The sequence below is a fragment of the Gadus chalcogrammus genome, chromosome 9 (genome assembly GCF_026213295.1).
Source record: "Gadus chalcogrammus isolate NIFS_2021 chromosome 9, NIFS_Gcha_1.0, whole genome shotgun sequence".
NCBI lineage: Eukaryota > Metazoa > Chordata > Actinopteri > Gadiformes > Gadidae > Gadus > Gadus chalcogrammus.
The window spans coordinates 23,597,721-23,610,954 of NC_079420.1; the positions used below are offsets into that span (position 1 = coordinate 23,597,721).

General features: G+C 43.4%; 1 protein-coding gene across 1 annotated transcript; it reads right to left on the reverse strand.

Moving 5' to 3' along the window:
* Positions 1-10,414: 10,414 nt before the first annotated feature.
* LOC130389467 (uncharacterized) lies at positions 10,415-12,635 on the reverse strand. The gene is made up of 3 exons (XM_056599269.1): positions 12,050-12,635; positions 11,258-11,440; positions 10,415-11,152 (listed from the first exon to the last, which is right to left on the reverse strand). Exons 1-3 carry the CDS (start codon positions 12,288-12,290, stop codon positions 10,485-10,487), a joined length of 1,092 nt encoding a protein of 363 aa, XP_056455244.1. The 5' UTR covers positions 12,291-12,635; the 3' UTR covers positions 10,415-10,484.
* Positions 12,636-13,234: the final 599 nt, after the last annotated feature.

Consider the following 13,234-nt stretch of genomic DNA (forward strand, 5'->3'; position numbering starts at 1 on the left):
TAAAAACCAACTCTCGTTGTCGAGCGTGTCCCCCCCCTCAACAAACGTGTCCTCCCCCCCTCAACAAACGTGTCTCCCCCCCCCCCCCTCCCCGGTCAACAACAGTCTACCTCCCTCCCCCCCCCCCTCAACAATCGTGTCCACAATTTGCCGCGAAACCCGTGAAACCCAAACCCCGAAACCCGCCTCCACAGCGGCACACGCGGATACTGTAGGTATAACACGCTATTTTACGTTGAAATGCTACGTATCCAGTGTTCATGGAAACGTACACCTTCAAAGTTTTTTCTTGGCGACTGGGTTGGTTGGTTAGATTGCCGAGTGTCGATCTTTGATTCTTCCACCGAGTATCAAACAAACCTGCCACATATCAGAAATTCAATTTATCCGTTTTTTTATACATGTTAATTATAATAACGACTAATAATAGAGTGATAGATCATACGCTATGAAAATAATAATAACATACGTGATCGTGGCTCCGGTCGGTGTTTCACAGCCGTCTGGGTATCTATTACTAATGAGATACCAGGGGCGTTGCTAGACCTAGAGTTTTACTGGGGCACAGGCCCCCAACTGCCAACATTTTTTTTTTTTACGTGTGCACAATATGAAATAGATGGATACAGAAGGGTATGTACGAGCTTCAAAATCATTGTCACTGTCATACTGTAGGCTATATTAAAGCACTGGTAAAGGTAAAGACGCAAAGATGGATTCATGAGTACCGTACAATTATATTTATTTAAACACATACACATCTCAAAGATTTACAAATAAGGTAACTGACAAATAAACAAAAAGTCTCTTTATCAGGAGAAGTCTACACATCTATATTTATTTAGAAGCTGTGTGGAAACAGCATAATTTTGCCAGAACGACGTACTAAAAAGGCAAGAAACAAGGTTTAAAACTAATAGAATTTCTGACTTAAGGTGAGGTGGCTCATTGCCACCAATCAACCTGGAAAATGTTATAGAACCATCAAAGCTCTTAAATTAAACTAAATAAGGCCATACACTACTGCATAGAGCCTTTTTAAATGATTATTTTTTCACTATTAAGCTGTATCGCCGCGCCTTCATGGTGGCAAAGCGGTCAATAACGTGGCTTTGACTCACTTTGCATAGTTGCTCCTTTTCAATGGACAAAAGATAAAGTTGGTGAAGCCTTCCTTGCCCCATGGTTGACCTAAGCCAGGTGTGGAGCCTTCTCGACACACGGAAAGATCGCTCACAACTACAACTGTTTACAGGAATTGTGAGTGCAATGATCTGAATCATTGCACTCACAATTCCTGTATCTGTGTCAGTGTTGGGAACATTGTTGGATCCAGTATGTTAAAAACACCCTGTATATCCATAATTTCCTTTTTTTTGTTAAGGAAGTTTTTGTCTAAAACTTCCTCAAGTTTTGAAGACAGACAATTTTTCATTCATTATTCATTTTCCGCGTGTGTGCGTGCACGCATGGTGTGTGTGTGTGTGTGTGTGTGTGTGTGTGTGTGTGTGTGTGTGTGTGTGTGGTATAAAACTACAGGCTACAGACGCTCAGTATTGAAAAACTGGTGCTAATTATGTGGGCAACATTCTTTAACAGCAATCAAGTTGTCATTGTTTGTGTCAAACAAGTTGTGAATTTGTTGTAACGTTAAAAAAGGAGATGACTTACACCGGGATCCCACCGGACGCGTACGCGCCGCGGAACGGCTGCGCCGCGGAACGGCTGCGTCCTCTGCCCTGCGTCCATTCCTACCGGGCGCGTAACGGCAGCGTAGCGCTGCCTTGCGAGCCAGCCGTATTCACGCGAGATCACGAGATCACGCGTTAATCCTAAACCTAATGTACTCACCTTCCACTCCCAAAACTATTGCAATTAAATGCCACGCTTTGTCCTTTCTGACATTTTCCTTATAAAAAGGATGATTTGGTACATAAATTACTTCATGTTGCTGAACTTCGACAATGAGTCTTTCGTCGTTCATGTTGCCGACCCTCTGAGACCCTTTGATTGATTGACTGCTGACCTGATGCCACCGGTCATGACGTAATAATGTTGATGTGAAGTTACATGAGTATTGTGTTTTATTTTGAAAATTGACCGGATGCTCTATGGCTTTTACTTTTCACTTCCTGCCCGGCTCGACCTGCTCTGTCGAAATTGACGCAGTTTAGCAGCGTCTCGCGGTAAAAATAGAAGTGGACGGAAAGATAGCGCCGCGGCGCGGCCCGCCGCTCCTGGGACGCTGCTGAAACGTTCCGCGGCGCGCCCGGTGGAAATGGTCTCATTGATTAGAGTGGAAGCGATCAGCAGCGGTGACCGCGGCGCAGCCGTCCCGCGGCGCGTACGCCTCCGGTGGAATCGAGCCTTCAAGGCCTCCACACACCGGCGCCGCAGCAGCGCGTCAAAAACTCCGCCACCATTATTCCGGGTGTACTAGCCCACACCGGCGCCGACTAGCTGCGGGGCAGCGTTCCGCGCCGCCCAACTACTCTTCGAGCCAATGTTCTATTCCCGAGCGTCGCCGCCCCTGAAAAAGCGCTTTGTAAAAGCTGGTTTGTACATCCCGGGTCCCGTAGGCACCTCCATATCTACCCCTCACCACTGGATGTCGCCCTCTTTTGTTTGTGAGAAACAATTACGAGAATGGACGATGAGAGACATGGTTGTCGAGGTGGAAAAATATGTCGAATTGTATGACCAAAGTTCCCGTCATTACAAAGACAACTCCAAAAAGGTCATTGCCTGGCGAGCCATAGCTCTGGAGATTGGATCTTCAGGTGAGAAATCAACAATGGTGGACTAAGTACGGGTAAACCATTAACCATAATGGGAAATAGACTAAATCAAGTCACATATAATCACACCATGTAGGTAGAAACCAGATTACTTGTAATATATATATTTTTATTGAAGGCAAGGCAACTTCATTCATATAGCACTTTTAATACATGAAGCAGACTCAAAGTGCTTCACATAGAAACATTCTCATATAATAAAATAGATTAGTAAAAGAAAACACAGGCAAAGCTCAAAAATGCATTGTCATGTATTAACTGTCTCTCTGGTATAAGATCATGTATTAACTGTCTCTCACTGGATTTAAGGAAAAATAACATTAAGTGTCTCGAGCACTCAAATAAAATACACTGGCTACTGATCCAGCACAGGAATAACATCACTGTATTTATCCCGAGGGATAAAAAAAAAAGTATACATATATATATATATATATATATATGCAAAAGAGTATAACAGAGAGGGATAATAACTAGATTATAGGTCATCATATAGGCTGCACCATATGGTTCTGCCATTGCACACTTAGTGGCGAATTGAAATATTGGCGTGCCTCTCAGGATCTGCACGGAGCTCCTGGACCAGATTGTGGCATACCCCCTGTTCTTGTCTCTGTTCATTGATGGGGTGCACCCAAACCCTTCGTCTTCTCCTGCCCGCCTACAGCGCAGGAGAAGAAGGGCAGCCCCCCTCGTCTGGCAACAGTTATTTATTCTGTTGAAATAAAAAAAACTCAATAAAATGTAAAAGAGCTTTCTCAATTAAAATGGATAACTACTGGCTGCATGCATGTAAATGTGTGGCTATGTTAAGGCTATATAGATGGATAGATAAATAGATAGATACTGTATTGGTCCCAATGGGGATCAATAAAGCCATCCAGGAGCTCAATACAATAAATACACACAATAACAATTGGCCTTAAAAGGTGACTGCACTATATACTAAAAAGGCTTAATAGAAGGTCCTGCAGTTATTGAGATTGTTGATGCAGTAGATGAATAATGGCAAAATATAAAATAAATAAGAAATGACAGTAAATAAAACGATAAAGTGCCCTACAAACTAAGTTGATCTGATGCTTGAAAACATACTTTCACTTCGCAGATTATACATTTTTCAAATTATTCAGCCAAAAAGATGGAAAATAAATAAACTAGGCTACAATAGGCTACTCACCCATTGCGTTTCGTCTCTTTGCTGCGGTTGATTGACAGGTGACTTCCTGATTTTATACTGCAGCGCGGCCGTCGCGCCGCCTCCTGTTGGTGCTAGGGGCGTGCTTTTGACGCGCGTAAAATGCGCGCCGCGCCGCTGCGGCGCCGGTGTGTGGAGGCCTTAAATAAACTAGGCTACAATAGGCTACTCACCCATTGCGTTTCGTCTCTTTGCTGCGGTTGATTGACAGGTGACTTCCTGATTTTATACTGCAGCGCGGCCGTCGCGCCGCCTCCTGTTGGTGCTAGGGGCGTGCTTTTGACGCGCGTAAAATGCGCGCCGCGCCGCTGCAGCGCCGGTGTGTGGAGGCCTTTACTCTGGGCTGTTTCCAGCTCCCGTGGTTTCCAACGAAACATGATCAACAAAAAAACAAGGAATTGAAAGCTACTTACAATATGCCTAGGTTACATTAATTTCCCCTGATGGCAGCAATGTTCCACTTTCAGCTGGAATTCACGGTACATCAAAACCACGTGTCTTCTTTAGATTTCAGTTCCCTTTATTTATTCACACAGTTCAGCAGCTGCATTTATTCAGAATCAGAGCCCAAATTAAAGCTGCATTTAGGGCGACTATCACTACCCAGCAGAAAAATAGATGCACTATAAATGGTTTTGTATAGCAGTCACGAACATGAGCATAGTTGTGGAAATGCTGGTGTTAGAAAACAAAGTTGACGGGAATTAAAGTGCTGCACATCGACTGTACAAATGTAGATTATTCATCACAAGAATTTTAATTCAGAAATCGAATAGGCTAATAAACTCTGAATTGTGAGATAAAATTCAGCATTCTGATAATAAAGTCAGAATACTTGGATAAAATCCGAATTCTGATAATTAAATCCAGCATTAAAGGTTCATTTAAGAAGGTTCTCACCAGTCATTTGTCGCCTGGTCGCAGTGTCGAGTTTTTTTTTTTAAAGTAGTTCACTAGTCGTAGCGTGCAAATAAATTGCAGTGTCAGAATTCTGAGAATTTTTTCAGCATTCAGATTTCTAGAATTCTCTTACACTGCAAATTAAAGCGCTACTACTAGCAAACTAGTTTCAGTGTGACTGGAGAGAACTTCCTTAAATTAACCTTTAATGCTAGATTTTAAGTATGACCAAGTGTTTCTTTCTGTTCAATAGTCTAGATAGAACTTTATCAATCCCCTGTAGGAGAAATTTGTTAATAAAACAATAATGGTAAAAAAAATAAGGAATCTCCCACTTCCGGCTTCCATGAAAGAGAACCATACTAATTCACACAATAGCGTTGATGCAAATCTAGCATTAAAGGTTAATTTAAGGAAGTTCTCTCCAGTCACGCTGAAACTAGTTTGCTAGTAGTAGCGCTTTAATTTGCAGTGTAAGAGAATTCTGAGAAATCTGAATGCTGACAAAATTCTCAGAATTCTGACACTGCAATTTAAAAAAATATATATTTTATTACACACTTTCAGAAGAGTCACGTGGACGAATCCGTAAATAACAGATTTTTTTCATTGGTTGTTGCGTTAAATCTTACCCAGATACAATAGGGCTATTTTCTGATTGGCTTTTATGTAGCCCCTTTCGTTTTTTGATTGGCTGGTAAGAGGCAGGCTCGACTGAAGACTCCGGAGGCAGCAGGAGATGCACTTGATGAATCCTGCCGATTCCATAGCGAGAGCGGCGCTTCTGCAGATGAATTTAATAATGATCAATGGACTTTTACTGGGGCACGTGCCCCAGTAAAAAGGGGCTGACGACGCCTCTGCTTACGACGCTCTCTCTGGCTCGCAGAGAGAGTCTTCCTCCTCTCTCTCTCAACTCCTGACTGAAAGACAAGCAGGCACATAGATACACACTTCCTGATTGGGTCAGATTGCAGACACCTGCCGCAATCAGACCCCATCACCCCAGCAGACCCGGTGCTCCATACTCCCCCTGCAGGCCGGACGCCGCCCCACCTCCACAATGTTCAATAAATGACCGTGTCCTTATGACAGGGCCATGGTTATATTATCCTGGGGTTCCCAAGATGGGGGCCAGGTCTTTTGGCTGAAACAAACCACAAAAGAAAAGAGTAATTCCGTTTTCAATTTCCAAAACATGTCATTTTTAAGGATACTTTCATCATTTACTATACTAAATCCTGGTATATATATATTTTTTAATATTGCAATCCTAAAATATGTTCTGAGCTATGGTGGGAAAATAATTAATGGGGTTATCAGTACCATGTAATCCTTGAATTCCCATTTCAAATGACAGTCTTCATAATTTTGCAGTTACATTTTTTTGTCAGTTTCATCTACAATATTTAATCATACCTCATATTTCCAATCTAAATCTACTGTGAGTCAAGCAGATAGTTCCCTACCTATTGAATAGAAAGTGTGATTACTGTTTTTCTAGGGGACTCTTTAACCCTAAGTAAATCTAAATGTGGCCTACCAATTATGGCTCAGTCATCCATAGCTTAAAGGGGTAGCTTGGAATTTTGGACATAGGGCCTGATTCCGAAGTGAGCATTGGTATTCTATATCACTGGAGACAGTTTTCAACACATTTCAAGACATTTCAAGTCAACGGGCAATGCTAGCCTGCTATTAAAAACAGTCTTACCCACTCCACAGTACACCCGAGGTAAATCAATTATAACGACAGACTATAAATCTAAATGTCTGTTTATAGAATAATGTTAGAAATAAAACCAACCTTGCATTGCATTGCATTTTGAGGGAATTGCGGGGTCTCAGCAGCAGTGTTTATATTCCTGTACGTAGGCTACGGCAGCGGCGGACTGATACCTAGGTTACCTGCCGCTGTCATTGCTACAAACGCAGAGTATAGTGAACGAAGGAATTCTACAAGCGTATTAAATTAACAAGATATGGCCACGTTTGGAGGAGTTAGCGATGCATCTGCTTTTGAAGACGATTATGAGGAATCTGTTGTATCCAATGAACCGTACATGTACGAGCTGGTGTTTTGATGTCAAAGCCAGCAGCAACAAGCCACTGTTGAGTCCTTTCTGGATCTCACACTGGAAATTGGTGGAAACTTTGTGGTGCCCATCTGTACCGTTTATTTCTACAATTTCTAAAAGCACACTGAACCATCATGTTGCCTAGTCGTTCAATTGCGCTTCTGTCCCACGCTTCTCTGTTTACGTTCTTCTGTCGTGATTCGGTTACAAACCTAACCAGCGCATAGTAGAATTCCGCTTCTGCTGAGAAAGTAGTCCCTCGATGATTCATGCGATGCAAGGTTAGTTTTATTTCTAACATTATTCTATCAACACAGACATTTAAATCTAGAGTCTGCCGTTATAATTGATTTACCTCGGGTGTACTGTGGAGTGGGTAAGACTGTTTTTAATAGCAGGCTAGCATTGCCTGTTGACTTGCGCTAGCCTAGCACGAGCAAACTCTGCAGGACTGAATGAAATGTGTTGAAAACTGTCTCCAGTGATATAGAATACCAATGCTCACTTCGGAATCAGGCCCTATGTCCAACATTCCGAACTACCCCTTTAAAGGTTGGGTATGGAATAGGGCGCGGGATTCGCGTTGCATTGTGGGACGTGGCAGCCATGTTGATGGCTACGCGAACGTTAACATAACTCTGACATAACGTTGTTGAACGAAGAGAAGTAGCAGTAGAGTTGAGAAAGAATAGCTCGAAAAAATATGTTAAAATCCCGAAAAGGATCTGGAATTTACCGGGACACATTAAATATAGATGCCAGGGACCGGTATGGTGACAAAATCAGCATTATTAATAATTTGGATCCATATGAAGTTCCAAACAATGAGTGGAGCACCGACGACGACCTGTTGCCAGTTTTGCATATCAGACGTCTTCGGCTACCTTGTTTGTGGTGTGAGCGCCTATACGTCACAACAGTTCCGAAGCTACAAGTCCTTGGAGTCTCATGTGCAGTTCACGAATGGATGGGTTCAGGAGCTGCAGATCATAAAGCCAGCAAACAGTGGGAACACAGTAATTCGGACAAAGGTAAGCTGTGCTCCGACGGGCTCTGGCACCTGCTAGATAAATGTGGAAATTAATTTTCAGATGTTATACTTTACTGTCGTATAAATGTCATTTATATGTCATGTATACACATTACAGAGGGATTTAGGTTAATGTTTGGTTTCCTGCATAGAATGAAACATAATGAAGTGGTGTCCTTACCTGCATAATGTATGTCCATTTATTTCTCCTCAGATCTTGCACTCTCAGCGCATCAATGAGACTCCCCTGAAGCCATGGGTCATCATTGCCAACGATGGCCAGGTTTGCTGTGCACACTGTACATGCATGGCTGGCATTGCAGAGGCATGTACACATGTTGGGGCTCTACTGTTTAAGATTGAGGCAGCAGTCCGCATCCGTGGAAAAAAGACCGTGACAGATGTGCCAGCTTACTGGAAAATACCAGCAGGAATAAACAAAGTCCACGGAGAAGTCGCCCACAAGATTGACTTTACTTCAGCAAAAGCGCAGAGGATTGCTCTGGACAGAGTCATCAATGACAACAGTCCCATGCCTGGCTTACGGACACGAGCCAGCAGACACACGCCCCAAGCCACATTGGACGACTTGTCGTCACTGCTCCCTGTTCTCCATAAACACAGGGCAGTTTGTATGTCGACAATGGAGACCTACTTTCACGACTATGCTGACCCTGTCCAGCCAGCTGTGATGCCAAAACCCCTGCAAGACCGTCTGCGTGACCCACAGTTTGATAATGCTCCACTATCTGTCCTTCTCCAGCACTGTGAGACAGTGAAAGACATTGCAGCTGTGTCAAAGGAACAAGCCAACATCATCAGCACCCACACAAAGCAGCAACATAAGTCATCTGCCTGGTATGGAGTACGGGCAGGGAGAGTAACCGCCTCAGCAATGCATGCAGTTGTTGTTTGCAACATTGAGAAGCCGGCTGTGTCCACGGTGCGAAAATTGTGCTACCCAACAGCACTGTTGTCTACACAATACACAAGATGGGGGATTGAGCTTGAGGAGACTGCAAGGAGTGTGTATCAGGCCAAGCAAGCACCACACCACATTGACCTGAAAATTGAGCTGTCTGGTTTCTGCATCAACCCTGAGTTTCCTCAAGTAGGCGCTTCACCTGATGGATTACTTCACTGTATCTGCTGTGGGAAAGGCTGCCTGGAAATAAAGTGTCCGGCAAAGCACAAGAACAACACTGTCCAGGAGGCTTGTGATGGTGACAGGGACTTCTGTCTCCAACTTGTGGACAACACATATCAACTTAAACAAGGCCACAGATACTAGACACAGGTGCAGACACAGATCTTTGTGACTGAGTCCAAATACTGTGACTTTGTGGTGTGGACACAGAAAGATCTCGTTGTTGTCCGAGTCATGCCAGATGTCAGGTTCTGGGAGTCATGTCTGCAGAAGGCACAGGAATTTTTCCTGAACGTTTCCCTCCCTGAGCTCATTTGCCGCCACTACACACAAGATGCCTCCACACCGCAGACCTCAAGAGTTATGGCTGTCAAATCTCGTAACACTGTAACAGTCCCACAAGTAAGAGGGCAAAAGAGAGCAAGGAAGAGGACCACAGAACATAAAGAGAATATGTGGTGCGTGTGCCAAGGGCCTGAGGAACTGGATGACATGGTTGCGTGTGACAACGAGAACTGTGTGACGCAGTGGTACCACCTTTCCTGTGTTGGACTTGATGCAACCACTGCAGCAGGTGACTCCTGGTTTTGTGATGCATGTCTGTAGTGGCTGTCCAAAGACATATATTGTATATTAAATATTATATATTGTATATTATACACCTCTTGCTTTTAATAATAATTTAATAATAATTCATTTTATTTGAGGGCGCCTTTCAAAGCACCCAAGGTCACTTTTGGGTATGGATGCAACAGACACTTATGGCTGAAAACCACTTACTTGGTTAGATGTAAGCTTAGAGTATATTGTCAGTACAAATAAATTGTCAATTCAATATTGATCAACAACTAATGAACTAATGAACACTTAACAACCAATGCAAGCTTGAAGTCAAAAAATCTAAGTTGTTGAAACCAATGTTAAAGTTAACCAATAATGATCAGGGAGAAACCAGATGCACATTTATTTCAGCACAACACTAGGGCTCATGTTTGTCAGAGCACAACATACAGACACAATCTTATCAAGAAATGTCATGTCTTCATCCTTGCATGGCAACACCATGTGAATAGGTACTTTAGTTGACAAAATGGTGTACTTGTTGCGGACGGTTCCGATCACCCTTTCCACATGAATTCGGAGGTGGGCAATTTTTCTTGTGCTCTCCACGTCTCTTGCATCCAGCTGACAGCGTCCTTTTGTGAAAGCAGGGATCTTTACTTCGGCACACATAAGTCCTACACTGTCCTGTATGTCAAAGCCGCGGTCAGCCAACACCAAATCCCCAGGTAACAGTTTGTCCAGAATCCCACATTTATCAGTTACGTGCTTATCACTGACGCGTCCCCCATCCCTTGGAAATGAAAGAAATTGAGCCCTGTGGTGTAATACCAATAAGGAACTTCATAGTTGTGTTGTGTTTGTAGTGGGAATATGACTGAGCTCGAGCTTTAAGATTTGATGGTGTCTGTATGAATATTTCAAAACAGTCCAGAATAACAGCAACACGCTTCCCAAAGGCCTCCACAAACTGATGGGGCATAGTTGCATGCAACGCATCTCGCCCTGGCCAGTTAATCAAAGGGCTGGTGCGCGCATGCAGAACATTTATGGTGTCACTGAACGTTTTGGAAACAGTTTTTCTGTCTACACGAAAGAGGTGGGAAATGTGTTGTAAAGGTAAGTTTAGTCTAAGGCGCATGAGGGTCAGGAAAAGCATCTGAAAAGGTGGCAGAAGTTTACTACTCTGTGTCATGTACGGTCCAACACAGGCTAGAACACCCATGACAACTTCAAGGTCTGGAAGTCCAGTGTAGTATTTCACTTTGACGTTGTCATCCTTCAGGAAATGTTCATCCATTTTTCTCTGGCCAAGCTCACATTTCAGGGTCCTGTTCTCTTCCAGCAGCCGGTTGATTTCAGCACGCCGACGCTGACAGAAGTCACATTCTGTCAGCAGTGTCTGGTCAGCTCCATCCTCTGCTGGTGCTGGTGTCTCCACTGTGGATCAGATAAGGAAATATTTTAGCTAAATGTGCATCATGCAGCTGAAACAGCAAGAAAAGCAATATAAGGTGTTGTATCTGCTGGCTCTGTAAGGCTTACCTGGTGGAACAAGGTCATCAATAACTGTCTCATCCATCGCAGGTGTACTGTCAGTCCTTTGCCGTTTTCTTTTGTTCTGTCTCTCATAGCGTGCAGTCTTTGTGGCCTTCATCTCAGTGTGGCCCAAGTGTAGTGATGGTGCCCAATCCGGATGCGAGTTGTACATTTCATTTGCTGGTTTTCCTGGTAACACAATTTAAAAATTATTATCCATAGCAGAAGTGTTGAAAACATATAGAACCATAATGTTATGAAAGATCCTTAATATACATATTATTATATTATATGATTACATTACATTACATTTGGCTGACGCATTTTTAACCAAAGAGACTAACAACATGGTAACAGTTATGTTTTAAAGCAATTCTCTCATCAATTTTAGGACAATTTAAAAACGGTAGAGTACAGTAAGAATAAGTGCATCAGTGAGTGCTGTTTTTAAACAGTTGAGTGCCAGTTCAAGATGGCTGGTAAGTGATAGGATCAGCAAGACTTGTAAGTGGTGCTATGAGAGATGTTGTTCTCCAAAGAGCTGGGTCTTCAGGAGTTTTTTGAAAATGGAGAGGGATGTCCCTGCCCTTGTAGGAACTGGCAGTGTGTTCTACCAACGAGGATGAAATGCTATATCAAATGCTATATCAACCAACGAGGATGAAATGCTATATCAACCGTCTCTGATGTTATGTTATGTTTGTGTGGGCGCGCATTCATGTATGTGGTGTCGCGGTTGAAGGAAAGAAACAACGTAGATCTAGGCTATAAAAATAAAATCGTGCATCTTTAACTTACCAGAATGAAAATGCAGGGAACACACTCTCATCGACATCGGGATACTGTGGAAAGTTATGTTCGGTCGTCTTACAGCCGCGATCCAAGCGAGCCGACGACTCTTCGTTATCTCCGACACTTGGTCTCCGTGGTTGCGCCTCCAGGCAGGAAAGCGGTGGAAAGTTAACCCATTTTCTATCTTTTTCCCATGGCGATCATGTGTTGCGCTGTTACAGCCCACAATACAGCAACGGTTTACCATGGTTGAAATCAAGTAATAAGGTGAAATTAATCAAATTAAAACACGGCTGAGAGGGAGTACAGTGCGCAGTAGTCATAGGCAGTAGTCTGAGTAGCGGCAGGTAGCGGTAAAGGAGGCCATCAACATGGCGGCCACGCAAAGTAATTACGTCATGACACCCAAGCCCTATTCGCTTTTTTGGCCATTTTTGCAAAATTACTTGAAATCCTTATCATAACCCACTTACAGCCACTGAGTTAGAAGTACTGACATGAAAATTAAACAAGTCAATCATCTGTGGAACGGGCAGGGCTCGAAAAACTCCAGCCAATGATTTCCAGAGCCACCGAGTTGCATTGGACAGTAAGTACGTCATTCAAACGTCGCACTGCAATCCCCCTCCCCGCGCGACCCCTTCGTGCACGTACTCAAAGCTCGTGACCCAGAGCAAGCTTCTGTTTGTTGTTATCCTGCGGTAGCTACTGGAGCTAGCTAACTAGCTAATGGCTCGCTCTCGCGCATCTGTGTTCACTCGTGCATGATTGCGCGTCCATGTACTTGGAATGGGTGGAGTCATAGTCAGTGTTGAAGGAGAGGGGGTAGGACCATTTGAGTTGTTTATTTTCAAAATCTGCTGGCGTTTCACAAATCCCATACCCAACCTTTAACCTCACTAAAAAGTTAAATCTCTCAAACAACGTGGAGATTCTTCAGACCATCATAATTGAGTAGCAGTAGCAGGGGCTTCCAACCTAAACTGAAATAGCCCCTTATTTATTTTAAATCTGACAAGCTACCTAACTCGGTCTAACTGTCTCTTTAAGAAAAACACATCAGATAAACAATTAAATTGAAGTTACCATGAGGGGCATGGGAGCCAATGGACAAGTACCTCTTTGCAGCACTTGGGGAGAGGGTATAAATAAGACACACACCCGCACGCACACACACACACACACACACAC